The 27,471-nt window shown below is 40.9% G+C and overlaps 1 protein-coding gene across 2 annotated transcripts; it reads left to right on the forward strand.

The window, feature by feature from the left end:
- On the forward strand, positions 1 to 26,619 carry ndnf (neuron-derived neurotrophic factor). 2 transcript variants are annotated; one of them, XM_055640460.1, is made up of 4 exons: positions 1 to 50; positions 19,640 to 19,834; positions 21,832 to 21,956; positions 24,716 to 26,619. In XM_055640460.1, the coding sequence occupies exons 1-4, from the start codon at positions 16 to 18 to the stop codon at positions 26,119 to 26,121; spliced, it is 1,761 nt and encodes a 586-aa protein (XP_055496435.1). In that variant the 5' UTR covers positions 1 to 15; the 3' UTR covers positions 26,122 to 26,619. The 2 variants fall into 2 exon arrangements, with proteins under 2 accessions (XP_055496435.1, XP_055496445.1); XM_055640470.1 differs by lacking the exon at positions 1 to 50 and adding an exon at positions 1,000 to 1,367.
- The last annotated feature ends 852 nt before the right edge of the window (positions 26,620 to 27,471 follow it).

A 27,471-nucleotide genomic window follows, 5' to 3' on the forward strand; every position in this document is an offset into this window, starting at 1 on the left:
TGTTGACGGAATAACATGTTTTATTTACACTGGGGAGGACGCGAGCAGTTGTGAGTATCTGCAATTTGTGTCAGTCTTAACCCGCTTTGTATCCGAAACCTTGCAGTCACAAAACTCGCCGTGTGACAATAACAACACACGACTGGTGCGGGTGTTAAACTCGCTGCATGAAATGCACCGCCCGATACTCCATGCAGATCGAAACAAGAATCTGCAGATTTCAGCTAACTCAAAGAAAATGTTTGAAACAACTCAGAAATCCATTACGATCCCGACGAATGCCGCTGTAATTTTGAGTGGAGATGCGATTCCATTTTATTTAGGGTGTGAATCACCTTTAAAAACTTCGCTTAACTCAACAGCATACGTTGTCATCAGAGAATGAAAAAATGAAAGTGTAGAATAAAATAGAAGTGAAATAAAAAGGTGGGCTCGCGAACATTGAATATATCCTAAATTTGATTAATAAACTGTCCCAGTTATTGGCAGCTAATCATTGTAAATGTAATGGGAGGAAAATAAAAGATATTTCCATTCTTAGCCAGTTGCCGGGCTCGGGATGGACATAAAAGTCTGGTGTAACTTAGCGGGGCAGGCAGCATCTCTGTAGAAAGAATGGGTGAAGTTTCGGGTCAAGACCCTTCTACAGGATCGGGCTGAAATGTGTAGGAGGGAACTAACTGCAGATGCTGGTCTACGCCGTGGATGGACACACAATGCGGGACAGGGATGCTGCGTTACTCCAGTACTTTGTGTCTGTTCCGGGCTGGATGTTGCAAGCGCCGCGGCCGCTCGGGGTTTTCATTCATAAAGGGAAGGCGGCGGCCCTTCATTGGCTTAGCTGGCGCGTCCCCTTCCTCCGATTGGTGCTTTCGCCCCCCACCTCTACCTCTTTCCCAATTGGTGGAGGCGAGTGTGCCGCCCTGTGATTGGGCAGTCGGAGACCAGCGTGTGCAGCTGATTGGTGGAGCGCCCGGATTGGTGGACGGAGTGTGTGGAGTTGGAGCCCAACTTGTGTTCACTCGCACCTCTGTCGCGGGGACTACACAGTGTTGCGGGAAGCAGCTCAGTGAGACAGCCAGAGCATAAACAGATGCTGCTGATGCTCGCACGTCGCCTGCAAGCACCCAGCCTTTAATCCGCTTCTCACAGACTCGGCTGTGCGCAATTTGGAAGAGAACAACACAGAAAGCTGCATTGGACAGACAAGGATAGTTTCACTCTGGCAACCTTCCAGGTTCAGATTGCATCCAACTAGCACTAGTCTTGCCTTTACGCTCCCTCAAAATAAGTGTGGAATCTTAAGCGAGGGAAAATAAACTGGACTAACAAAATTCGAAGTTTGCAATGCAAATGATTGCGTCAAGGTAAGAAGTACTATCTCTTCCCTCACCTACTCTCCCACCCTCAAATAAATCGCAGGGCAAAATAAAATTAACCATGCAATTCTCATCAGATCCAAAATTGTCAAAATTGTCTTATTTGCTTTAAAAGTAGTTGGGTGCATGTTATCGATTACCGTTGTATTCAGTCCAGGTGGTGCACTTGTTATATAAACGAAAGGGTGCCGAATAACGCCCCTCATTCGTTTGCGTTTCTGTGAACGGACCTTCACACTTCTTCGTGGCCGTAAGCAACCAATTTTATCCCAGCAAACTTTCTCAAAAAATCGTTCGCGTTCACTTTGAGCTCAAATTATGGGAAGAAAGAAACATAGCAGTCGTTTTAAGGAATTATTAAACCTCAAGATTTACCGATGTAGAACAGGTGAGGTATTTTTGATTTGTGTATGGATGCATAAAGGGTTAAGGGGATAATTGCCTTTAGTTGAAATTGCGCTGCACAAAATGCAATCAGAAAGGTTATTGGGCGATACAAACATAAAGTGCTGGGAATACTCAGCGGGTCGTGCAGCATCTGTGGCTTTAACGTCGATTTCATTGATGCTGCCTGACCCGCTGGGTGTTTCCAGTATTTTCCCATTTCAGATTTTCAATACATGGGTCTTGTTCCCATGTTATTAGGGAATTGGTTTCAATAAATCCCGCTGATTCATGTCTATGATTATTGTTACTCATACCTAAAGGGCTGATATCCGTTGGCCATACCATGTTAAACATCAATCCGGTGAAGAGTCCCGAACCGAACAGTCCATGTTTTCCAGAGTTGCCGCCTGACCAGCTGAGTTACTCCAGCACTCTGTGTCTTTTTTTTTTGTAAACCAGCACCTGCAGTTCTTTGTTTCTACATAAATATTTCAGTAGTGGGTAACTCAGGGAAGTTTCGCATTTGCCAGATGTACCAGAAATGACGAACCTTGTTTTTGATTTGAATGCCGCGGAGAAAGGAATCGCATTTCTGGCGTAAACTTTTGGTGCATGTATAAACTTTTCGTGGGGAATCGAAACACGTCTCCAATCAAAACAAAGCGCTAGAGTAACCCTGTGGATCAGGCTGCATCTGTGGAAGAAATGCACAGGCGACCCTTAAGGAAGGGTCCCGATTCGAAAAGTTGCCTATCCATTTCTCCCCGAAATGCTGCCTGGCCAGCTACGTTACTCCAACACTTTGTGTTTTACTCAGGATTCAAGCATCTGCTGTTCCATGTGTCTCGCGATTTCGAGATTTCATTCAACACTAGCAAACGAGTCAACCACGACTGAGTGTCATTTGTCACTGAGTGTCCACCGTAAACATTAGTGAAGGTGAAGTTGTTTCGTTTTGTACGAATGGACGATTTCGCTTCCATTGCTACGCACACGGTTGGACTACACTCAGTATTGTCAGTTAACCCTTTCTCACCACAGACTTGCCAAGTGTGGTAATGATCGCGCTGCAGCGCCGATCATGCTAACACACGCCCCTTTCAAAAAACCTTCTGGGAGGTTATTAGGTTGCAATCAAAAATCGAACTTGTATTGGTATCAAAGTAGAGAAAGAGACAGATTAACTGGTAGCCGCCGGTACAAGTGATTCTTACCCAGACTCCCTCCACCCCTCGCCCTCACTGCCGGAGGCTCGGACAGTCCCAGCCAAGGTTCGGTAAAGCACAGGCGCGATCCCATCTTAACTTTTAGTCGGAAGACAGGGTTCGATATACGTTTAGAATTTCACCCGGACATGCGGGAAGAAGCAACCTTTTCCTTTCTGACCTGAGTTCGCGCAGGCCTGGATCAACAGACACCAGGCTTAGCTGCCGCAGAAAGCGCCGCTCTGAGCGCTGCCCTCGACTATTCATTTCATCATGCGTCCTTTCTCAGCTTGCTCTTCTTGCGACGGCTTGAACACGTCGAATCCTGTCCGGTTCACGTTTCTTCTCACCTTTCTGCTTTAAATAAACAACTTTTGTCGGTTTGAAGAAAAGCTTGTATAAACTGTATGCGTAATATCCACCTTTTTGTCCAAAATCCATTGATGCTATAGCTAGCTATCAGCTTGGTGCGCATCGTGACACTAAGGGTTTAACCCTTTAATGGCATTGCTATAAAGACTCTACACATGTTCAGTATTAGAAGCTTCAACTTCCAGGTATCATCAGTAATGAAAACTTACAGTGATTAATCATCTACTGAAAAGCCAAAGAGCCTGTGGTGTATGTTTGTGAAATCTTGACACAGTAGTAGTAAATAGCGTGATATAAAACTGTTGCTAAAGCTGCCGCCAGCCGGCGATATCCCGTCAGTGTGGATGGCTGATCTGGAACTCATTAATAAATACGATTTAAGAGGATTCAAATTCCCAATTAACCCCCAGAGGAAACTGATCTTACTGCAACGCCCATTTCAAGCATGCAAATAGTACTGTTCTAGAATGTCTTTGTTGTGTCTGGTTTTCTAAACGAGAGTGCCTTGACCAAGTTATTTTGAAGACTGAGTTTGTTTTGAAAACAATAGAACTATACAGCATCTCGAGTTTAAAATCTCACAAATGTAATAATCCTAAAATCAGAAACATCGTTTCACAAAAGCGCGCTAGCCAAATCTATCTGAAGGAGTTGCTAATGACTTACAGAAACGATCAGTGCAAATCTACAGAGTGAGCACAGCCGGCGACGTGGGGTCACCCTGAGAGGAAGTGGTGGGACATTGCATGAAAACCTTTCCGAAATATATGTCCCACGGCCTTCTTACAATGCACAATTGGCAGGTAGACCCGGGTTAACACTATTGGACAGGAAATGGCAAAGGGCCTCAATGTATATATTTAAAACATCTTTCTTGAGATCAAAATAAATCGCGATTACTTCTTTTGCAGATTAGAGCTCGTTACTTTAATCAACTCGTTTGTGGCTAACTTTCAAACGGACATGAGTAAAGCAATAATGGGCATCTTGCAGTGTAAACTGATCTCCGTTTCTTCTTAATATAATGTGGGAATTGACCGCAGCATAAATCAACGCAGAATCCCCGTCTCCTTTTGTGCAAAGTGCAACATAACGGGCCACGAGGATGATTCCATCATTAGCGTGCTTCCCTTCGTCGCCGCACTGTTTGACGGCGGAGCACCATCTACTCCGTAGTTCATTAGATTACAGATCCATTTACATTAACTTTGAACTTGACGCCATCATTGAAAGTTTCTAAATATTTTAGAATCTGGTTAATCCACACTGACTTTAGTGCTCATCACTTAATACGAGTAGACATATCAATGTCGGCGCTAACCATTTCCTGGAATCATGCTATTAGCATTTTAATAGTAACACTTTTGAAAAGGAAACAGATGTGAATAGTTATTATTTGTACACTTTAATGAAGGTTTCATGTGGCACTAGATTAAGTGGATTTTTAAGGAAAATATCGGATTATCCGTCGTGTTAAGTTTAGAACGCAAATTCAATTGATCCTGAACATGTCATGAAATCCTCTAACTTCCTAATGTAGGGTTTTGGACACACCAGGATCAAACAATTTACTGTTAAGGAGCCAGATTCCAAAGCTCTATACATGGAGAAATCTGTTTCTAAATCCCTCTACACTTCACTTTGTATAATTGTCATGAAAACATGTTCACCATGTCACATCTGTCATTGGAAAAGAAGTGGGCCATTTAGCATTAATAATCTGTTCCACCGTTCAATGTAGTTCCTTAATGTCTTGCCTTTATTAACAATTGAGGTAATTGTAATTGTAATTGTAATTGTAGTTTACACAGCAGAATTGCCGATTTCTATCACCCATCACATATAATGGTATTTCTAATTTGTAGGCTGTCATAACCATCCCACCTGGTAGCTCCATCTCCAGCTACCATCCACTCCACCCCCCCCCCCCCACCCCCCATCACTGCTTACCAATGCCATATTCCTCAAGCAACAGGTGTAGCATGTCCTTTATCTACCAAATCTATTATTGCACATGGACCTCAAGTCTCCTATTTCCATTTCTCCTGACTCTCAACCTGAAGAAGGGTCTCGACCGGAAATGTCAACTATTCCTTTTCTCCAGAGATGCTGCCTGACCTTCTGAGTTACTCTAGCTTTTTGTGTTTATCTCCCCTGACATACACCATTTCAATCTTTTTACCAATTATATCACAGTTGGTCTGTCATTTGTCAGCAATATATATACTTAAATTAACAAAACATTTTCATTCCAAATTAACATACAAATCTTAATATTTGTAATGTTTATGTTTCCATTCTTCTTAAATGCAGCCTAATTTATTCAATTGCCATTCTTAAATAGGTAACTCGCTAACTCAGCATCTTACCATTAATACATCTGCAGAGTAGCTGAGGCTCCAAAATGACCTTTGATGGATGCCACTGGTTAAGATCCTGTCAATTGGCAGAACCTGTCAATTATCCCCTCTAGCCTTCTGTCATATAGCTACATTCCTAACCAGGTCACCATTCTTCCTCACATTTTCGAAAAAATACATAGACATTCTCTTTTCAAGCACGTGCTACCCCTTACACATCCAGGTTAACTCCTCTAATCAGCTGAACATTCTCAAGGTGTTCTGTCCTTAATTACAGACTTCAGTAGTTTCCTGATAACAGATGTTAAGAAAACGGGTGTAGAGTTTCTTAGTTTCACTCACTCATATTTCCCAAATATGCTATGTTCTCACTGACCTTTACAACTCTAGAATAGAAACCGTCTGGTCCTGGGTAGTTATATTTCTTTGGTTTAATTATAGTACTGCTTTTTGATTTATGTTAATTTTGTGGAAAGCCCCATCCTTAATTCAACATTAGTGTGCCTGGGATGTCTGGCATACCATCCACCATGCTACTGAAAACACAGACGCTAATATTTATTTGATATATGTCTCAATTCTTTCCCTTTCATTTATATCACTGCAGTTAGTTTTCAAATGACCACATTTGACAAGCTTATTTTCTCCCAAAACAATTGTATATTTATTTTACTGATTTTAAAAATTCCTTACATGTTAATTTTCTTACTTTAGAAGTAATTATCATGTTTGGTAACTGTTTCTTGTTCTTTAAATGAATTTCCTTCAATTGGATCTGTGCTTTTGTTTTGTTTTTCATTTTTCTTTTACATTTTATGACATCCTCAGCTGCTTTGTTGTATCACTTGCCCCTTGGGGTAAAATTTGGTTCTGTATCATATTAGTCCTTTTTGAACACTCCCATGGATCCTCTCTCAATTTGTCTTGTCTATGTGGCATGGCTATGTTTCATCATGTTGAAATCAGGCTTACCTAAATATAGAATCTAAGTAGCTGCCTCATTTGATTCAGCAGTCTCTGTGCTAAATGTGATTTCACGGATAGACAAAGAAAACAAGCCGTGTTAACCCAAGGAACAGAGGTGGAGGTTCATAAATAACAGTAGCCTTCAAAACAAGCACTTGCTGACAGACTCAATTGTTCAAAGAAGAGTAACTTTGTTTCTTGTTCTCCTTTGCTCTGTTAATTAGTTTCATTGGAGACTCTTGCACTATCTTTGATTGGACTTTACTGGCTTTATCTTGCATTATTCATGTTATTCCCTTTCTCATATATCTGTACGCAGTTAATGGCTCAATTGTAATCATGTATTGTCTTTCCGCTGATGGGTTAGCATGCAACAAATGTTTTTCATGTACCTCAGCACACGTGACAAATTCAACTCCTTATCATCATGCACATCTGCTTCTCACATATCTACAATCTCAGTAGATATTCATCTGCTCATCTCTCCATAGTATTGTCCTATCCATTTCAGGTCCTCTCCCACCTTCACTTTATCAATCTATTTGGCCCTCTGTTTTGGTTTTGCCATCTTTGTATGTTTTACTTTCAGATCACTCTCATTACTCCTGCTTGCTTGATGTTCTGTCCCATATTCCACAACATCCACTTTAAATGATGATCACTGCATCTTCGTTCCATGCTTTCTCTGTTTCTGATTCTGCCACCTGTGGTTTATTATTTTCTTTCAAAAGAACATGAAGTCATTCAGCCCCTCTAATTAGACCATGTTTGACCAATAGCATCAACTCAATTTAGTCATCTTGCTTCATATTAAACCAACAAATAAAATAAACTTGTGGAGTTATATTTCTCCCACCTTTATATCTTGCAGCCATGTGAGTAATAATTTATATTGCATTTTAATTAACAGGGTTGAAACTTTTTTTCACTCAGTCTTACTCGATTTTCACCACTCATCCGGAGGCGAAAACCTCTTTGTACCGTGTTCTCAATTTTTAAGATGGTGTTTTATTCCTGTCATTCATATTAAGAAGACCATCATCATGCCCCAAGCAGCCCTTTCAACAATCCCATTTCCCATGATAAGCTATATTCCTTTTCTCCTGGATGAAGAACTAACGAAGACCCAGCAGACACATCAGTTCCGAGACCGACCATTTTTGCATGTGGACAGTGGTTTGCAATACTCCAAACATGAATAAAGTGCCTCTAACCAATTTGACAAAGAAAACCATCAAACTTTGGCAAGACCCTTAGGAAGGGATAAATGACAGATGACCAAATACTTGGACAAGTATGTTTCGGGGACAGACTCAACGGCGATTGTAATTTCATCTACAGACAAAATAACCAATCGTTTCAACTGATACCACATCATAATTCTTAGTGAGATTACGTTTAGGACCCGTTTATCAAATAGCCAAAACTCGGAGAGAGTTTAAAATAACAACCGATCCACATAGGAAACCTTCTCTTATTCAGTCATAAAGTGGCAGGAGAGAGGTTTGGAGGGTAAACTTTACCGTTTGCATTTGCGAAGGGAATTCGAAACGGGAACCATAAATCCCTGAAAATGCCTCGGATTCCTGATATTTTGTTTTGTTGATATAACTATAGTGGCGCATAAAAGAACCCAGAAAAAAGCTACAATTCCGAATTGCTCTGCCTTGTAATTTTCTGTCCATCCTTCCCAATCGTCCCGTTCCCTGCCTTATAATAAAACACCGCGCTCCATCCGTTCCAGATGCCGAGATTTGAACAAACCCTCGTGTTTTCGGCAATGTAACATTTCCAGGTTCGTCTCGATTGCAGTCATGACAGCAGGATTTGTGCATAATTTATTTCAAGACTACCGAATGCTAATAGTTGGAGTGTGTAGGGGGAGCAGGGGGAGCAGTGGGGTGGGGTGGGGTGGGGTGGAAGAACTAAGAGGACAGTACGGGATGTGGGTGAGTGAACTGGGGATAGTACGCAATGGTGGGTAGAAAGGATAATGTGGGGTGGTGGGTGGGAGAACAGGGGGATGGTGGAAGGTAGGGTGGGTGAGATGGCGGAAGGAATAGTGCGAGGTGGTGGGCAGATGAACTGAGAGGAAAGTGTGGGATGGTCGGAGGACATGGGGAGGTGGATAGTGCGGGTAGTGGGTGGGATGGCGGGGGAGGATTGCGGGAATAGTGCTGCACGTTGGGTGGGAAGATCAGGGGGGTTAGTGCGAGGTGGCGGGTGAGAGGACGGAGAGGGTGGTGCGCAGTGGTGAAAGAATCGTGTGGGAGGGATGGTGGGGATAACGGTGGGCGGGGGAGTTGAGATGGGAAGGTTGGCGGGCACGATGTGAGGAATATGACGGGGATTTGAGGTAAAGTGGATCGCGGGAGTTAAATATTTTTCGGACCCAAACACAAACGTCCACTGACTATATCGACACCCACACTTTCTAAACACATGAGCATTAACATCGCCGAAAAGCTTCAGCCAGAGAATTGTAACCGCGAACCCACTCGCAGAGTGTAGAGACGGAGATGGGGCTGGGGAGAGTGGGCTGTTGCTGTAACCCAATACCTTGCTTGACAGCCCACAGCTGATCAGTTTCAGCTCTCATTGCCTATAATAATGCTCCCCGAAGCGCGACCTTGCAGCTTTAAAGAGGAACAGCCTTGCTCACGTGTCAGTTGTAATTATATCGGCGGCGCTGCCGTGACAAGCGAGGCAACTATCAATAAATTAGAACTTGTAAAATTCAAACCTAAATCATAACATCCATCCAGATAATCTACAACCAAAATAATAAACGTTTAATTCTAGAAATGATTGAACGACACGTCTCCTGATTAAAAAATAATCACACATCGCTTCTTGAGGTCATGCAAGCCATTAAAATCAATCTAAAAAATGACCAGATGTGGCGGAGTGGCCGCTTTAACTCGATCAATGAAAGAGAAATGTGTGTAGACTCCAGCAGCGGGCTCACTGCTATTAATGAACCCCGATAATGGAAAACCGTTACTGCAAAGAGCTGTCAAGAAATATGTCTATTGGGGTCAAAAGGAGGCCAGGCGTCTGCAACCTGTACTAAATGATAAAGTGTTCCTTGGACAATTGGCACCAGGGTGCAAGCAATACCTTCAATCACCAGACACCGATCTAAAGAGAGAGAGAGAGGAATAACAATCATAAGTACAATCAATATCTGTAAATAGAGGAGACATTTGCCGGACGCGATGGATGGAACAGCCAGAGAATAATTCCAATCGGCAATTTGCGTCCAGTCCCATCCCGGGTGCTGACCTGCTAGCTTGGTTTTCCTAAAGGTCACAGTAATGATCTCTTCAGTGTTAACATACTTCATTTTAGAACGTGCCCCTTCCCCCACCCCTTGTCTGCCCAATCCCAAGTCTATTATGTCCGAATCGCTTTCAATGCATCGGAGTCTCGGCAATAAATCACCAGATACCAGGACCACAGTGGAGAAAACTGTACGAAAAATATGTTTTTATTTGACTAATTTCTCATGCCCAGCTACACCATCAAAGTTTTTTTTTGTACAGTAAAACCGTTTGTACAGTAAAAACGTTATACCTGCGTACTCCTCCAGGTTACATTTAGATTTATATTTCGGTCACAGTAAAGGACTCTATCCAAAAGCAGTTACTCGCATTTTGAAACTTAATTTGATACAAATTTATCAATGGACTTTAAGATCAGTGGTTAAAAGGAATGGCTATTCAAGAGATCCTAAATGGAGAACAGAGAGGTAAACGAGTATGTATCGCGGAAGAGAATTGCAGATGTTGGTGCTCAGATAGATTGAGGCAAAGATTGGAGTGATTGAAACTGGGATGGTGTAAAGGAGAAACATCGGAGGAATACAGTGTTCCAGTGTTCCAGTACTGGGCGAGGTTGACAGAGACAGCATGACAATACCTGTAACGTGAAGGGCAAAACGATGATGTTCGAATCAAGATATCGCTGGATCATGAGCCAATTGAAGCTTTGAACATTGAGGCAGAAGAGGTTTGCCAGACTGCTGTCTGGATTGGGGGGGGGGGGGGGGGGGGGGGGGGGGGGGTTTGCTGCAAAAAGAGGTTGGACAAACTTGGATTGTTTTCTCTGGAACATCGGAAGTTGATGGAAGAGCTGATAGAAGTATATCAAATTGTGGAAGGCATAGATTGGGTTGGAACCTTTCTTCCAGGATGGACATTTCAAAGACTAGAGGGCATCACTTTAAGATGAGAGGGGCTAAGATTAAAAGAGTTGAGCAGGCCATTTGCTTTTTGACAGAGAGTGTGGTGTGTAACTGGAACGACCTGCCAAGATGGTGACAGGTACGATTAACATATAGACAGGGAATAGAGGAACATGGTCCACATGCAGGCAGAGGGGATAAATTGAACTGGGCATCATGTTGGACTCGGACATTATGGGTCGAAGGGCCTGTTCCTGTGCTGCACTGTGTATGTACACTAGCACACAGAGATAATGGCTTTGTTGAAATGTAACATACATGGTAGAATGTTCATGAGGCTGAATGATGAGAGGTCAGACTCTGCTGGAAATCAAAATAGTCACGTCTAACAGTCACAAGAGTATGGATGAGCAAGTATATGATGACACTGGAGACTGCAGATGCTGCAATCTGAAGCAAACAAAAAAACAAGCTCCTAGCTGAACTCAATGGGTAAGCAGCTTCTGCGGATGCAAAGGAACAGTCGGCCTTTCAGGTCAAGATTCTACATCAGGATGCAGGTGATGAGTTGTCCATTCTTGTAGCAAATGACAGCCTATGTTATGTATCCAACCAACACACATTTTGGAATCACAGAAGAGTGAAATTTGGGTTTTCATGAAGTAGTTGCTCTGCAAACACGACGTTGGGTGTTTAATTGGCCTCCTGATGAATGGTTTCATGATTTATTTTGGTTGTCTTTCTGAAAGTTAGTTGAAGAGAAAATATTACAAGTTTTATAGTGCCAAGGGGGATTTTGTTTGCAGAATTAACTCAGCGGGATAGGTAGCATCTATGGAGAAAAAGAATGAGTAACGTTTCGGGTCGAGACCCTACTTTAGACCCATCACCCATTCCTTCTCTCCAGAGATGCTGCCTGTCCCACGGAGTTACTTTAGCATGTCTGGAGTACTCCAGATGCCAAGTTGGGAAAAGGGGAAGTACAACGGGATCGGGGGGTCCTTGTACATCAGTCTATGAAAGTAAGCATGCAGGTACAGCAGGCAGTGAAGAAAGCGAATGGCATGTTGGCCTTTATAACAAGAGGAATCAAATATAGGAGCAAAGAGGTCCTTCTGCAGTTGTACAGAGCCCTAGTGAGACCACACCTGGAGTATTGTGTGCAGTTTTGGTCCCCTAATTTGAGGAAGGACATTCGTGCTATTGAGGTAGTGCAGCGTAGGTTTACAAGGTTAATTCCCGGGATGGCGGGACTGTCATATGCTGAGAGATGGAGCAGCTGGGCTTGTACACTGTGGAGTTTAGAAGGATGAAAGGGATTCTCATTGAAACATATAAGATTGTTAAGGGCTTGGACACGCTTGAGGCAGGAAACATGTTCCCAATGTTGGGTGAGTCCAGAACCAGGGACCAAAGTTTAAGAATAATGAGTAAGCCATTTAGAACAGAGACGAGGAAACACTTTTTCTCACAGAGAGTGGTAAGCCTGTGGAATTCTCTTCCTCAGAGGGCGGTGGAGGCAGGTTCTCTGGATGCTTTCAAGAGAGAGCTAGATAGGGCTCTTAAAAATAGTGGAGTCAGGGGATATGGGGAGAAGGCAGGAGCGGGGTATTGATTGGGGATGATCAGCCATGATCACATTGAATGGCAGTGCTGGCTCGAAGGGCCAAATGGCCTACTCCTGCACCTATTGTCTATTATCTTGTGTCTATCTTCGATGTAAACCAGCATCAGCAGTTCCCCCCTACAAAATGGATTTTTTTGTTTGTTTTGCAAACACCATGCTCCATTGGAGCCATCGAGATAGACTAATTTCCTTTGGTCAATCTTTAAATGTTCCCTTTGCATGCAACAGTATGGTTTAGACCTATTTTTTAATCTGAGGTAATCCAATCATCTAAGCTATCATGGTTCCAATGTCTGGCATATTACCCTTTCTTAGAATCTCGATATCCGGATACTTTTGTCATCAATGCACGTCCACAGATGACCGTGAATAACTTCTGTGCTCTCATTTTGTTTTATCGTGCTCTTGTGAATAACTTGTAAGGTTTTCCTGTATTCGTCGTGTTAGAGAAGATAGATGTTGCTTGCACTTGTACAATACATAGAATAGAATAGAATAGTTTCTTTATTGTCATTGTAACATGAACCATGTACAACAAAATTAAAAAATGTCAGCCAGTCAGTGCACCGTTCAAACATTTCTAAAAGCTAACGATACATACAAGATAAAATATTAAAAGATAAACAACTAAAATAAATATCATGAAAATAGCACGCATAAACACCCAACCCTCCATCCTTCTGTCGATTTCACAGTGTACCACAGTCCCTTAGTATGTATCGCCCCTGCGTTCCTTGGCGGCTACATTTAGTGCTTTTATAGCAGTGGGGTAAAAACAGTTTTTTAGTCTGTTCATCCTTGTCCTTGTAGATCTGTACTGTCTGCCTGACGGCAACAGTTCAAACAGGGAGTGTCCGGGGTGGGAAATGTCCTTTATAATACTCTGGGATTTTTTGATGCAGTGGGAACTGTGTAAGTCCTCCAAGGTACAGTATTCCATTACAGAGTTTGAATTTAATTGCAGGACAAATTCAACATGCCACAACTGAATTGTGGACGAAATGGACTAAATTATAACAAATTAATATTGACATTTTTATTGAAATCACACTGTAAATGTCGCTCGGCATATCCGTTTCTCAGAGGAGAAAGTTAAACTGCATACCGTCAAAATAATGTCAATCTGATTCGGGTAGTGTGTTACCATTGAGAACCAGCTACTGTCTTTCCTCAGCTGCCAGCCAGCAAGATCAGGGCAAGGTGGCACCAGTTGGTGGCCTAACTTGGCTGATGGGCTACGTCACTCCATCTCACAACTGAGTCAGGGAAGTCACCTTCCCAACTCTTGGCCAGGTTAACTCATTCCCCACCGATTGCTCCTGTGGAGAGGCAGGCTGACTCCCTGAAACCTCTGAAGGTGGTCCACAATATTGCCCTTCTCTGGTGGTCGCTGGCAATGTGAGCCGATCCTTCTGCACCTTTACGAACACGGCCTCCAAGCTGTCTATCTCTGGCTGCTTTGCGGATTGGGCTTCCGAGTCAGAGAGGCAGGACATGGGAGAACCAGTGTATGAGGGAGTGTGTGGGACAACACTCAGCAATGATGTTTAAGAAGGAACTGCAGATGCTGGAAAATCGAAGGTAGACCTTTGCTCCATAGATGCTGCTGCACCCACTGAGTTTCTCCAGCACTTTTATCTACACTCAACAATGATGGATGGCTTGCAACAAAAATATAGTGATTAATGCCTAATATTGGGAACTTGCAAAATCGCTATTTAATTCACTATTCTATTTACTTCAGCAGTCCTTCAGCATCTAAGATGCCTCGCTTCCACAGAATACAGACCAAGTACAGACTATTCTATTGGCCATGAATGGTGGCAATGAAGATAGTCACATATTTTTGCATGCACCCTTTCTTTCAGCTCTCCTCCTTCACCCAACCGCTTTCTCACTCCTTTACCTTATCTCACTAGGTTTCCCCACTCATTTGGTCCTCCTCAATCGTAGTTCCTCCAACTCCCTTTATTCTTTCACTCATCTTATTCCTTCTTCATTCACTTCTTGACTCTCAAGTACCCACGCTGAAGTCGATGTTCCCGAATCTCCAGTTGCTGGCTACTCGTTCTCTTTCAAAGGTTGCTACAGCTCACCTGCTTCAGGGCTTGCTCCTCGGTTACGAACCCCAACCATGCCCAGACCTGTCCCCTGCAGTCACGCCACAAGAAATCTACAGCCCAGACCAACTTCGCCCCTACGAAAAAGTACTCGGGGGTAATCTTCATGGCCCTCTTGCTGCTGCTGTTGTCGCCGACTGCAAACTCCTGTTGGTTCCCAGCATGGAATTTGCAGTGAATGGATGTCAATGAATCCTCCAGGGGTGGGAATATCAGTCTAAAATTTGAGAAGCCATGTTGCAGGTGTCTAAAATGTTGGTTAGGGCACATACAGCGTATTGTGTTCAGTTCTGATCGAGAGACTGGATGCTTGAATGTGGAGCAAAAAAACAAACTGCTGCAGGAACTCAGCGGCTCAGGCAAAATTGATGAGAATTGGACAAACAATGTTTTGGGTAGGATGCTCCTTCAGCCTAATTGAGTAGAGTGGACTGTACTAATAAAAAGGTGAGATGAATGGGTAGGGCAAGAGCTGGCAAATGATAAGTGAACCTAGGTATGGAGAGGTTGATCAGCAGATGAGTCAGGTGTGTGTGGGGGGGAAGACAGACAAAAGGGTGCAGTAGGTGCAATCTGATACAAAAAGAAAAAGGGAACTGGGGGAGTGGGAGAAGTAAAATGAGGGACCAGGTGGAGGGTGGGATGAGTGATGAGCAGATGGAAGAAGTGGAATATGTAAAAAAAGAAATGGGTAACAGGACGGAGTTGTGAAAAAATAGCATGGATTTTGTGTGTGGGGGAGGTGGAGACGGCATAAGAGAAGGATGAGCTTTATCCCTGAGATTGAACAATTCAATGTGCATGCTATTAGGTTGCAGGCCAGGAATATGAGGCTCCCAACGTTTATATTCAGTCTCGAACTGAAGAGGCAAGAATACCATATGCCTTCTTTACCTTCCTATCCACTTGTGTTGACACTTTCAGGGAGCTGTGAACTTGCACCCCAAAATCCTTCTAAAACATCCTAAGTGCACTGTCATTTATTGTACACTACTCTGCATCTACTGTATATTTATTCTTGCATTTGGCCTCCCAAAATGTGACGCCTCACACCTGCCTAGATTAAATATCATTTGCTCAAATTTTCGACACAAATTTCCAAATGAATCTATATCGTGTTGCATCCTTTCACAGTCTTCCTCGCTAAACACAACTCCACAGACTTTTGTGTTACTTGCAGGCTTATTAATCAGACCCTCTACATTTTTAACCAATCATTACTGCATTTTTTCGAACGGAGGCCCCAGTATTGATCCTCATGGAAGTCCTGGTGGTCACAGACATCCCGTCAGGAAAACAATTCTCAACCTTTGCATACTGTCTTCTATGAGTAAGACAATTTTGATCTAATTTACCAACTCTTTGTGAATCCTATGTCTCTCTTATTCCTCTGGACCACCGTGCCATGCCAAATGCTTCACTGAAGTCCACATAAACAACATCAGCTGTTCTACCCTCATCAATCATCGTTGTTACCTCCTCAAGAAACTCAATCCAATTTGTGTCAGTACCTCCCCTGCACAAAGTCATGCTGATTCACCTTCATTAATCCATGCTTTCCCAAATGTGTGTCATTCTTGTCCCCAAGAATCTTCTCCAATAATTTCCCTGCCACTGATGTAAGGCTCACCGGCTTATAATTTCCTTTATACCTGTTGCCCCTCTTAAACAATGGAACAACAGTGCCAGTTCTAGTCTCCAACAGCTCAGCTGTGGCTAAAGAGAATACAAAGATCTCTATCAGTGCCCAAGCAATTACTTTTCTTGCTTCCCTCAGTATCCTGGGATAGATCGCATCAGGCCCTTTTGACTAATTCATCAATAGCATTTTATCCAATTTGCAGTATGGAAACAACCATTATTGTAGAACTACAGGTACTTTGGGATTTGTTCACATATAGCTCTGCAAACTCTGACAAATAACTTTGAGGTAATATATATTTGAATAGATTTTGAAAGATTGTGTGCTTGGTCATGCAAAAACAATGGGATCAGATCAATCTTCATCCACCAACCCTGTGCCCCCCCACCCCCCACCACAGTACTACTCATTAGACAAGATTCGTTTTGATGAATACATCATATTCAAAACTCACAATGTAGTAAATACTATCATGATGTAAGAATTGCTTTGCCGGGTTATTTTCTTCTTTGCAATCCTATTGTATTTGGTCTGTTTCTTATTTGAAGAATTGACTTCAACATGAATTGAACATTTAAAAACAATCATCATATTCTCTCCATCTTTTGTCATCCAAGTAGCATTATCATTGATTTCCCCACTTTTCCTTCAAATTGGAATGGACCTAGTTTGTATCTGAAACATCTTGTAAAGTTTTCTCATTCTTTTTTTTACACTATTGCTTGCCAATCTATGGTTTCATTTTACTGTGGTGAGATCCCACCTCATTCCACTGAAAATAGCACTATTCCAATATTGACATTCAACATGTTATGTTACAGATATAAAGACATTGGTGAGCCCACACTTGAAGTACTGTGTTCAGGTTTGGTCAACCTGCTATCTGATGTCATTAAGCTGGAAAGAGTGCAGTGAAGATTTAGAGGATGTTGCCAGTATGTGAGGGGCTAAGCTCTCGGGAGAGGTTAGTCAGGCTAGGACTTTATTCCTTGTCGTGCAGGAGGCTGAGCATGAGTGTTTATAATCATGGGAGGAACAGACAGGGTGAATTCAGACTCTTGTACCCAGGCTAGAGACATCAAAAACAAAAATACATATGTTGAAGTAGAGAAGGACATGATTTCATACAAACTTGAGGGGCAATTTTTTCACTCAGAGCAGGGTGGGTATATGGAACGAGCTGCCAGAGGAAGTAGTTGAGCCAGATACTAAAACAATATTTAAAAGACATTTGGACAGATACATGGATAGGAAAAGTTAGGAGGCAAATGGGATTAGCTTAGATGGGACACCTTGATCGCCTTGAACGAATTGGGCCAGTGGGCTTGTTTCTGTGCTGGCATGCCTATGTTCTTCTCCACTATCAGTCCAGAGTTTGATCCTAATCTCCAGTGTTATCTGTATGGAGTTTGCATGTTCTTCCAGTTATCACATGTTTCCTCTGGATGCTCCCTTTTCCTTTCATATCCCAAAATATGTATAAATCTAAAAATATGTAATAATCTTAGTTATTTTGGTAAGTTATTCGTTTAGTTCTTGCTTTTAATTTTAATCTGTGTTAGAAATTGTTTATTTAAGTAGCATTTCCGTGCAAGTACAAAGTACAAAGTTTTAACGTTCTAACCTTGTGTCTCTGGTGGGGAGTCCTCGTGCTGAGCGCGCTTACCAAACATTGCGTCACTTTCCACCAATTCTTATCTGTTGAACGTGGCAGAAGAGCTGCTAGATTCACTCAACAGGCTCTTCACTGGCAATGCCAAGCTGGAATATTTGCAGCTTATTCTAATTTATTCTATGGACTGAGACTTGCCTCAGAATTTATGAGCCAGGCAGTTTTTAAACTTTATTTTCCTGTTAGATGTACTGAGAGGTGAGTTTCACCATAATACAATTATTTGGATAAATTACCAATGGCATGTAGACATGCAAGGTGGGGTGAGACCACTGAAAATCACTGTATAATGCTGGCTCTCACCCCCCTCCCACACATACATACATACATGCAGGGTGTCAGCTTGCCCGATGGCAAGGAGGCCCCTGATGAAGTGGGCCCCCTATATCAAGAAGTGGGCCCCCTATATCAAGTGGGCCCCTGATGAAGTGGGCCCCCTATATCAAGTGGCCCCTGATGAAGTGGGCCCCCTATATCAAGTGGCCCCTGATGAAGTGGGCCCCCTATATCAAGTGGGCCCCTGATGAAGGGGGCCCCCTTTGTCTCCTGGCAACCAATATTTTTAGGCCCAGTCCGCCACTGCATACATGGAACACAGGAGATGGTGATGGGGGAGTAGCCAGGTATATTCAGTTTTTACATGCAAACCAATTGGTTACATATTTAACTGTTACACTTTGCTTTCCTGGATGAACATCTTACTCAAAATTGAGAAATGTCAAATTAATTACCAACTGTGCTCATAAACTCCTTATTTTAAAGGAAAGTTCTTTACATTCTGGTGATACTGACATAAAGTGAAAAATATATTCACTTGTGAAGAGGTGAGAACCAAGCTATCAGTTGTCAGGTTGTCTTGTTTTTTATACAATTCCTGTGTTCCATCATTCCGCTTTGAGTATTCTGTGCACGCAGAAATGTACAAGAATCCCTTGGCCAAATAACTTCCTCAAAATGATCAGTCTTTAATTGTAAATCATGGAAGGAATTTCCTTGGCAGTAGGAATAGAACGAGAAGGGTCAGGAAGGGCAATACTCCCTGGCAGCGACCCTTGCACCTTATTGTCCTGCTTGTAATTTAAGTGAGAATTAATATTCCACTGAACCTATCCGGTCACAAAGCATCTTTCTATTATTGTTTGTAAATTGATGTAAATAAAATTGAAGAAAAGTGATTGAGTAGTTATGGTGGAGACCAAAAGCAAAACAACTTAAAGAACATTTGATCATTTTTTGTGGTGCAGATTTATTTTATCCATTTGATTTCTAGATTTAATACCTAACTCACTTCAACGTTTTTTCTCCCAGATGCATTAAGCGACTATGAGTACTTCATCTCAATATTCATTCATTTTTCAGAGAGGATTCTATATTTTGAGCCGTATATCTTTTGATTGTGGCACAATATAGCTAAATCAAATTTTCTTGTCCTCTTTTAACGTTGGACAGCAATTCTTTTGCTTCTCCTTAGTGCAATATATCTATGGACATTTCGGAAACCCTCCTGATGCATTTTGGAATGTCTTCTTGTACAAATTGTTTAATTTCCATTATGGGAAGTGAACATGAGTAAAATAAGGCTGGTCTTTTTTCCCGAATTCAACGACCTAATTTATTGGAAATATCAATACAGTTTTACAATCAAACAAAATGTAATCATAATGTTGCACTGTTTATTTTTAAATAATTTATCTACCAGATAATTGTCATTTTCATGGTTTAGGATGACGTTAGCCATACCCTGGATGGTGATATCACTTGTACTATTAGCAACAAACTCGAGGACACAGAAGTTACCCACCAGAGATGAAGAACTATTCCAGATGCAGCTTCGAGACAAGTCTCTTTTTCATGATTCATCCATCATCCCAGATGGGGCTGAAATCAGCAGCTATCTGTTCAGGGATGCACCTAAAAGGTAATCTAGTCCATGATTTAAAGATAGGAAAGAGAATCACTCAAAATCAGAGCAACAGAATTGAGATTCTGTGAAGGCTAAGAGCTCATAATATGTCCAGGCTTGGGGAATGCATTATCCATTATTCATGTTCATGCATCCTTTCGTAGGTAGGCACCAACAACATTATATTGCGTTGTTTAGCATGATCCAAATTCACAATTTGCACTTCCAATTGCCCCCCAAATGAACAAATTATTACATATCACCTAATGGCATTTCTACAGAAATATCTCCTGATGTCTCAACATAATGGCTCAGATTGTGCTGCCTGAAGCCTGCTATTCAGTCTTGTTACTTAGATACCCAATGATCCTGTACTTACCTTCTTTGGATCTGGCACAGAATGCATGACCAGGATCCCCAGCAATGGTGTGAGGGCTCTGAGTTTACACCCTGCCTCATGAATTAATATAGAGTGTTGACACGTTGGTTTTTCATGAATTTGTCCATAAATTTAGGACTTCTATATTCAAATGCATGGGTTGACTTCCGAGCATATTGTGTGAAGGACTGCTGGTAGTTCACTGTGGAACCATTTGGAGAACTTTGAATTATCATTAATTGGACTTTATCTTGCACTAAATGTTGTGCCCTTTATCCTTTATCTTTACATTTTGGATGGCTTGATTGTAATTATGTATAGTATTTTCTTTGACTGCGGAGCAGGTAACAAAAAAGCTTTACATTGCAATTCGGTTCATGTGTCAATAATAAACTAAACTAAATGTTTACCAGCAACATTCAGCCATTCAACATGTTATGGAGGGCAGTTACTGAGGGCAGTTAGAAGGAAAATATGCTTTTATGTCTGTGTTATATGTTGCCAAGAGCAGGGCTGTTGATCATGCCCAGGATACCAGCCTGCACCAGGGGAGAGAAATAAACTGCACTAAGATAGACACAAAATGCTGGAGTAATTCCTCAGGTCAGGCAGTATCGCTGAGTAAAGGAATAGGCGATATTTTGGGACGAGATCCTTCTTCAGACTGGGAGTCGGGGGAGAGGAAAACTAGAGATTTGAAAAATTGCAAAGAATCATTCATTTGTTCTTTGTACCTTTTCATATCTTTAGTTTTCCTCTCCCTTGACTCTCAGTCTGAAAAAGGGTCTCGACCTGAAACATCACCTATGCCCTTTCTCCAGAGATGCTACCTGACCCGCTGAGTTACTCCAGTATTTTGTGTCTATCTTCGGTGTAAACCAGCATCTGCAGTTCCTTCCTACACAAGAAACTGAGCTAATGCTGATTCTAGTGGTAGAAAATGGTTACTGCGGGATAACTGAACTTGGAAATGTTTGAAAAGTTATGGTGAACTTGAATGCCTTACTCAGTCTGAAGAAGGGTTTCAGCCCGAAACATTACCCATTTCCTTCGCTCCATAGATACTGCTGCACCCGCTGAGTTTCTCCAGCATATTTGTGTACCTTTGAATGCCTTATTGATATTATCTTGAGGTTATTTATTTATTTATTTATACTATTTATTGAGATATTACCTATACAAGACAATTATATACGACAATTAATTTATGGCACAAACTATTTGACAGCATATTTTTTATATTGTCATTCTCTTCATTCACTTCACCAATTATTTTGATTTATGATGTAAAACACACATCATTAAATTAGCTTTCCATTATATAGTTTGATTTTCACTCTTATTAAAATCAATGGAATAAAAAAATCAAGCAGTTACATATTATGTGATATCATTGGAAATCACTAATTTTCTACAATCAAAATTAAATCTGTACTGTGTCAACTCAATCAATAAACATATGAATACAATAAACACATTAAATATTTTCTCTATTAACAATACACTTCTATTCTTATAACCACATCAACGCTCAACGAAAAATATTGCTTACTAGTAAAATCTATCTTCTAGATGTTCTGTGATGTAAATAAATAAATGATTAAAACTGACTGCTCTTACTTTTGACTTGTAGATATTATTTTGTGGTTGAAGAAGATAACACACCCTTGTCAATTACCATCACGCCGTGTGATGCCCCCTTAGAATGGAAGCTTACTCTTCAAGAACTTCCCGAGGAGTCAAGTGGAGAAGGTTCTGGTAAGCCAATAATGAGAAGACCAAAAGTGGTTAATTAGACAATCAACATCTTGCAAGAAATTAAACTGCAATGTAATGTAATTGAGGTCAACAGAGTTCAAAGTAATATATCCTTTAATAAAATGAGGAACTCTCATGTGAACACAACTTGATAAGATATAGAGTTCAGATGGATTATGATTATGACAAATATAAATCAGTCCTTTGATTAAAAAAAATCATTTAGCAGCAATCTATTTTTGGAATAGAATGTCGCTCATTGAACATAAAGTATAACTGATTTGGGGGATTTTACCAGATGACATATTTCATTCGAATTCAAAGCAAATACATGAAAAGTACTTCTGTGTGAACAGAACAGGCATGAACAGAATTTCTGTTTCAAAGAATATTTTATGTATTTCATTTTAATGATAAATAATGTTGAATAAAATAGAAATAATATGAAATCACTGGAGAAGCAGCTGAAATAGATAACTGTATTAATAACTCCATATGCTTGCTAGAATAGTTGGAGGAGAAATTCACACACAAAGTTCAGAGATTAACCTGTGTTTGAATGCAAATGTCCTAAACCTGTTGACAGATCAGAAGGCTGTTTAAGCCACAGGAATTTCAACCAGCTCAATTGCTGAGTTTGCCTGCAGGGCAGTGCACTTCCAAATTTGCGAACTCAATATTTTTGGAAGAGTTCAGGCATAAGCGATTGTGACTTGAAATTCATGCCTCTGACATCATTTAAATCCAAATTAGGGACGAGGTGAGTTTGAACAGACAGCCCACAAATTGCATCACTAATAGTAAATGAAACCATTTACTTGGATCATTTTATGCCCAGGCAAATAGCAATAGCAGGAACAATGATCTAATGTCTGCAGAATGGAAATAGGGTGACATAATTCCACTCATGCTTAGACGAAGCAAGTTTTCCAATTTATCCTCACTTGCAAAATAAACAGAACGCAATTCTTAAATTCCAAATCAACAATTAGTCTTTGACCATAAAACCATAAACAGCAGAAAATTAATAAAATATCACAATAAATGTTCTTGTATCCATTTTGCCACCTTGCTATTTAATGACGAAAAGGCAAATTTGATGAGAGTGCATTTGAAACATTCAAATTGGTGTTTTGTATCCTTATAAATACATCTTAGGTGCAGAATTGAACGTAGCAAACAAACATTTCTGTGGCATTGTGAACATTACTAAAGAAATATACACAACCTAAAGCCTTCCTTATTAAAATTGACAACAATCTTAAAAATATTTGAAAATGCAATTTTTCCTTTGTGTTTTCTTCGAAATTTAAGTTAATATTTATCACAGCACTTCATACTAAGCTACATATTCTTGTCCAAGTATACATAAAAATACCCTTTGACCAGAATATATTTGGAATTTAGAAGGAAACGTGAGGGGTGAAGGAATGATGCTTATAACAGCTGCGAGCATTTAGGAATTTACTAGAAACTCAGATTATGAGAGATTGGTCTAAATAGAGTCAAGTTGAGGCTGTTGTCAAATGCTTCACATTGCATGGCTTTATCGGGGTGGGGGAGAGACTCACTATTTTTTGGAAAATCTTTTATTTTTCACTCTCTTCATTCAGCTGTAAGATCGAAATGTGAAATCCATAGACAACTATTTTGGTAAGTGGTGGAATTTGGATAGTTACCATTGAGTTCTGAGCCTGTGATTTAGTGTACAATAGTTATCAGAATCTACTAATTCACAGCCACTATATGCTGGATTGCACTTAGTCTAGGTCTCACTGCCCTTGTCCTCCAAGTACCCACTCCACGGCAGCCTTGACCATTTGCAGTCTGGAGAGACTCATCATCTCTAGGATTTGCAGCTCCTACTGCCCCCACAAAGTGGAGCTGTCTGCAAGTATTGATTTGCCCATGGGCAATGATCTTGAGCCATTGTCCCCCAGTTTGCCTTGATTGCCTTAGCTTATGGTGTCAAAATGCCCTTTTAAATAAAAACTGTTTCTAAACACAAAGATTTAAATAACATAAAATAGGTTTAAATAATTAAATTTTATTAGTTACAGTTTATAGTATAATTTTTTATTAAAAAATAAAACCATAAACAGTATCTCAAAACACATTTATCTGACATAAATTAATTAAAACCTCAGTATTAATTAAAGCAAATCAAAACATTTTCCTGCACTTACCTTTTCAGTACAGTTTGGTGATCCCATAAAATGATTGGGTTCCTGCTACCAGGCTGGTACAAAGCCAGGTGTGAACACAGCAGTGAAGCAGTAGGTTAGATTACCTCAACCAGGAACACACTGTGCTATGGAGCAAACCTCTTCCAAATTATTATCTAAAAGTAAGTATGTTTTAGTCCGTTACTATTCGAGGGGTCAAATATATAATTAAAGAAGAGTCTGAAGAAAGGTCCCAACCCAAACATCACCTGTCCATATCTTCCAGTGATGCTAACTGCCCAGCAGAGTCACTCCAGCACTTTGTGTTCCATTAAAAAAATCCTGTAAACATATTGGTTGGCACATCACCAGAATGTTCTAGAGTTCTTCAGTGCCATTACAATATTCTTGTTGTTAGTGTGGTTTGCTCACATTGACTTTTCACAGTATATTTGTAAAAACTATATGAAGATAATTAATCAATGAGAGAAAGCCTTACTGATGGAATTTCAATCTATTTCATGCATGTCCTTAATGTGATGAACAAATGTTACCAGCAGGTTTATATTAATTTATTTTGTTCTATTACCTAAGGAGAACCAGAACCACTGGAGCAACAGAAGCAAAGACAGCAAGTTTTGAATGAACTTGGCACCGATCTGTACTCTTACAAAGGCAATGATGTTGAATCATACCTAGCATCAAATTCACCCTCTGGTTTGTACCGTTTGGAACTGATCTCAACAGAAAAAGATACAAATTTCAAAATTTATGCAACAACCACTCCGGATTCAGATCAGCCTTATCCTGAGCTCCCCTATGACCCACGTGTGGATGTGACCTCCCTTGGACGTACAACTGTCACCTTGGCCTGGAAACCTAGTCCAACCATCTCACAGTTGAGGCAACCAGTCCAATATTGTGTGATCATCAACAAGGAGCACAACTTCAAAAGTCTTTGTGCAGTGGAAGCAAAACTAAATGCTGATGATGCCTTCATGACAGCACCCAAGCCTGGATTAGACTTTAGTCCTTTTGATTTTGCCTATTTTGGCTTCACTTCAGACCATGGCCCTCACAGAGAACGAAAGAATAGAGCCAAACCAGTTACCCCACGCCTGTCACTGCATACGGCAAGAGCACGGAAGGTGGATCTTCAGCAGATCTGCATTGGCAACAAAAACATCTTCACCGTGTCGGGTCTGAAACCAGACACACAGTATTACTTTGACATTTTTGCAGTGAACACCAACTCAAACATGAGCACTGCTTATGTGGGAACCTTTGCAAAAACCAAGGAAGAGGCTAAGCAGAAGACATTGGAACTGAAGGATGGGAAAGTGACTGATGTATTTGTTAAAAGAAAAGGTGTCAAGTTCTTACGGTTTTCTCCAGTCTCCTCCCATCAGAAGGTGATGCTATATGTCCACTCGTGTCTGGATGCGGTCCAAATCCAAGTCAGGAGAGATGGGAAACTAATGCTTTCGCAGAACATGGAAGGTGTACGTCAATTCCAACTACGAGGTAAACCAAAAGCCAAGTACCTCATCAGGCTGAAAGGGAGCAAGAGGGGAGCTTCAATGCTGAAGATCCTGGCCACCAACAGGCCAAACAAGCAACCCTTCCCTTCCTTACCAGAAGACACACGCATTAAAGTCTTTGATAAGCTCCGCACATGCTCCTCAGTCACTGTGGCATGGCTAGGCACACAGGATCGAAACAAGTTTTGTGTTTATAGGAAGCTTGTGGAGAATAACTACAGTGAAGAGCAGAAGAAAAGAGAGCAGAACCAATGTATTGGACCTGACACCCGAAAAAAATCTGAGAAGGTGGTCTGCAAATATTTCCATAGTCATATCCTGCAGAAAGCAGTGACCACAGAGACAATCAGAGGACTACAGCCAGGCAAATCATACCTTTTGGATGTTTATGTCATAGGGCATGGAGGACACTCTGTCAAGTACCAGAGCAAACTGGTCAAAACAAGGAGGTCTTGTTAGTGTCTCCATGTATAAACTCAAAACATAATTGAACTCTGAACATTACTTCAGTGGAAGAAAATATACAGACTGACTACTTACACAGCTGAGATGTTGCAACATGTATTTGTACTATTTAGAAAGATATCAACTTGTATATTTATGTTTACATAATTCAGTAATTATTTGAAGAGACTAAGCCTGATGCACTCAGACAGTATCTGGCCTTTGCAATTGCATAACTGCAAGTCCCTTGTCATATCTGACATTGATACAAGTGATCCACAGGAGAACACTCACATACTGTCAGCTTATTGTCCTCCACACTGCATGAATTGCATTTAAATTATTTCATCATCCCAAGCCGCTTAAACTAGCTGCCTTGTTAATCGTACATGCAATATAGGACATAGGAAATCTGTAAATTATTTTATAATAATAAAGTTCAGTCTTAAATGTCTATGTTTTTATGATTGTAAACTTTATGAATCATCTCCATTAAATACAATTCTAACTATCTGATTGCTCTTGTTGTGTTTCTGAAGTATAGGTTGGGAAGAATATTGTTTCTCCCTTTGACATGATTGACCAATCTTGTCAAATATTCCTGCATCTTCCATGACATCCATTTGAACATTATTGTAAGAATTGATTGGAATCTCATTCTTTGCTTCCTGTGACTTATGAAATAACAAATTAGCTAATTAACTTGGTGATCATGAAATAACACGGAGAATATAAACTGATTGATCATAAATGCAAGCTATGCTCTGAATATGGTCATAAGTGGAAGACTAATTAAACATTCAGCTGTAAAGCACATAGCAGTCACATACTTTCACGAAAAAAATGATAGAGCTCAAAGCCTGAATAAATAGCAAGGTCATGGCAACTAATGCTGGAGCCCTTTCAATGATCGAGCAAAGACACAATGAGTTCAGTAGCTTGTATCTTTGTGCACAATCCTATAATCACAGAAATGTAGAAGAATGAGTTAATGGAGTAAGTTGAACCCATGTAGGCAACTTAAAAAATAAGAGGAATCAGTACTAATGGGAGCACAAGTCACATGTGCCTCTCATGTCTAATTAAATGTGAGGTTCATGGGACAAGGAGATTTGGGTGACTTGAGGATAGAAACATAGAAAAATAGTTGCAGGAGGAGGCCATTCTGCTCTTCGAGCCAGCACTGCCATTCAATATGATCATGGCTGATCATCTAAAATCAGTACTCCGTTCCTGCTTTTTCCCCATATACCTTGATCCTTTAGACCTAAGAGTTAAATCTCTCTCTTGAAAACATCCAGTGAGTTGGTCTCCAATGCTTTATGTGGCAGAGAACCCCACAGATTCACAACTCTGGTTGAAAAA

Source organism: Leucoraja erinacea, chromosome 1 (assembly GCF_028641065.1).
Source record: "Leucoraja erinacea ecotype New England chromosome 1, Leri_hhj_1, whole genome shotgun sequence".
NCBI lineage: Eukaryota > Metazoa > Chordata > Chondrichthyes > Rajiformes > Rajidae > Leucoraja > Leucoraja erinaceus.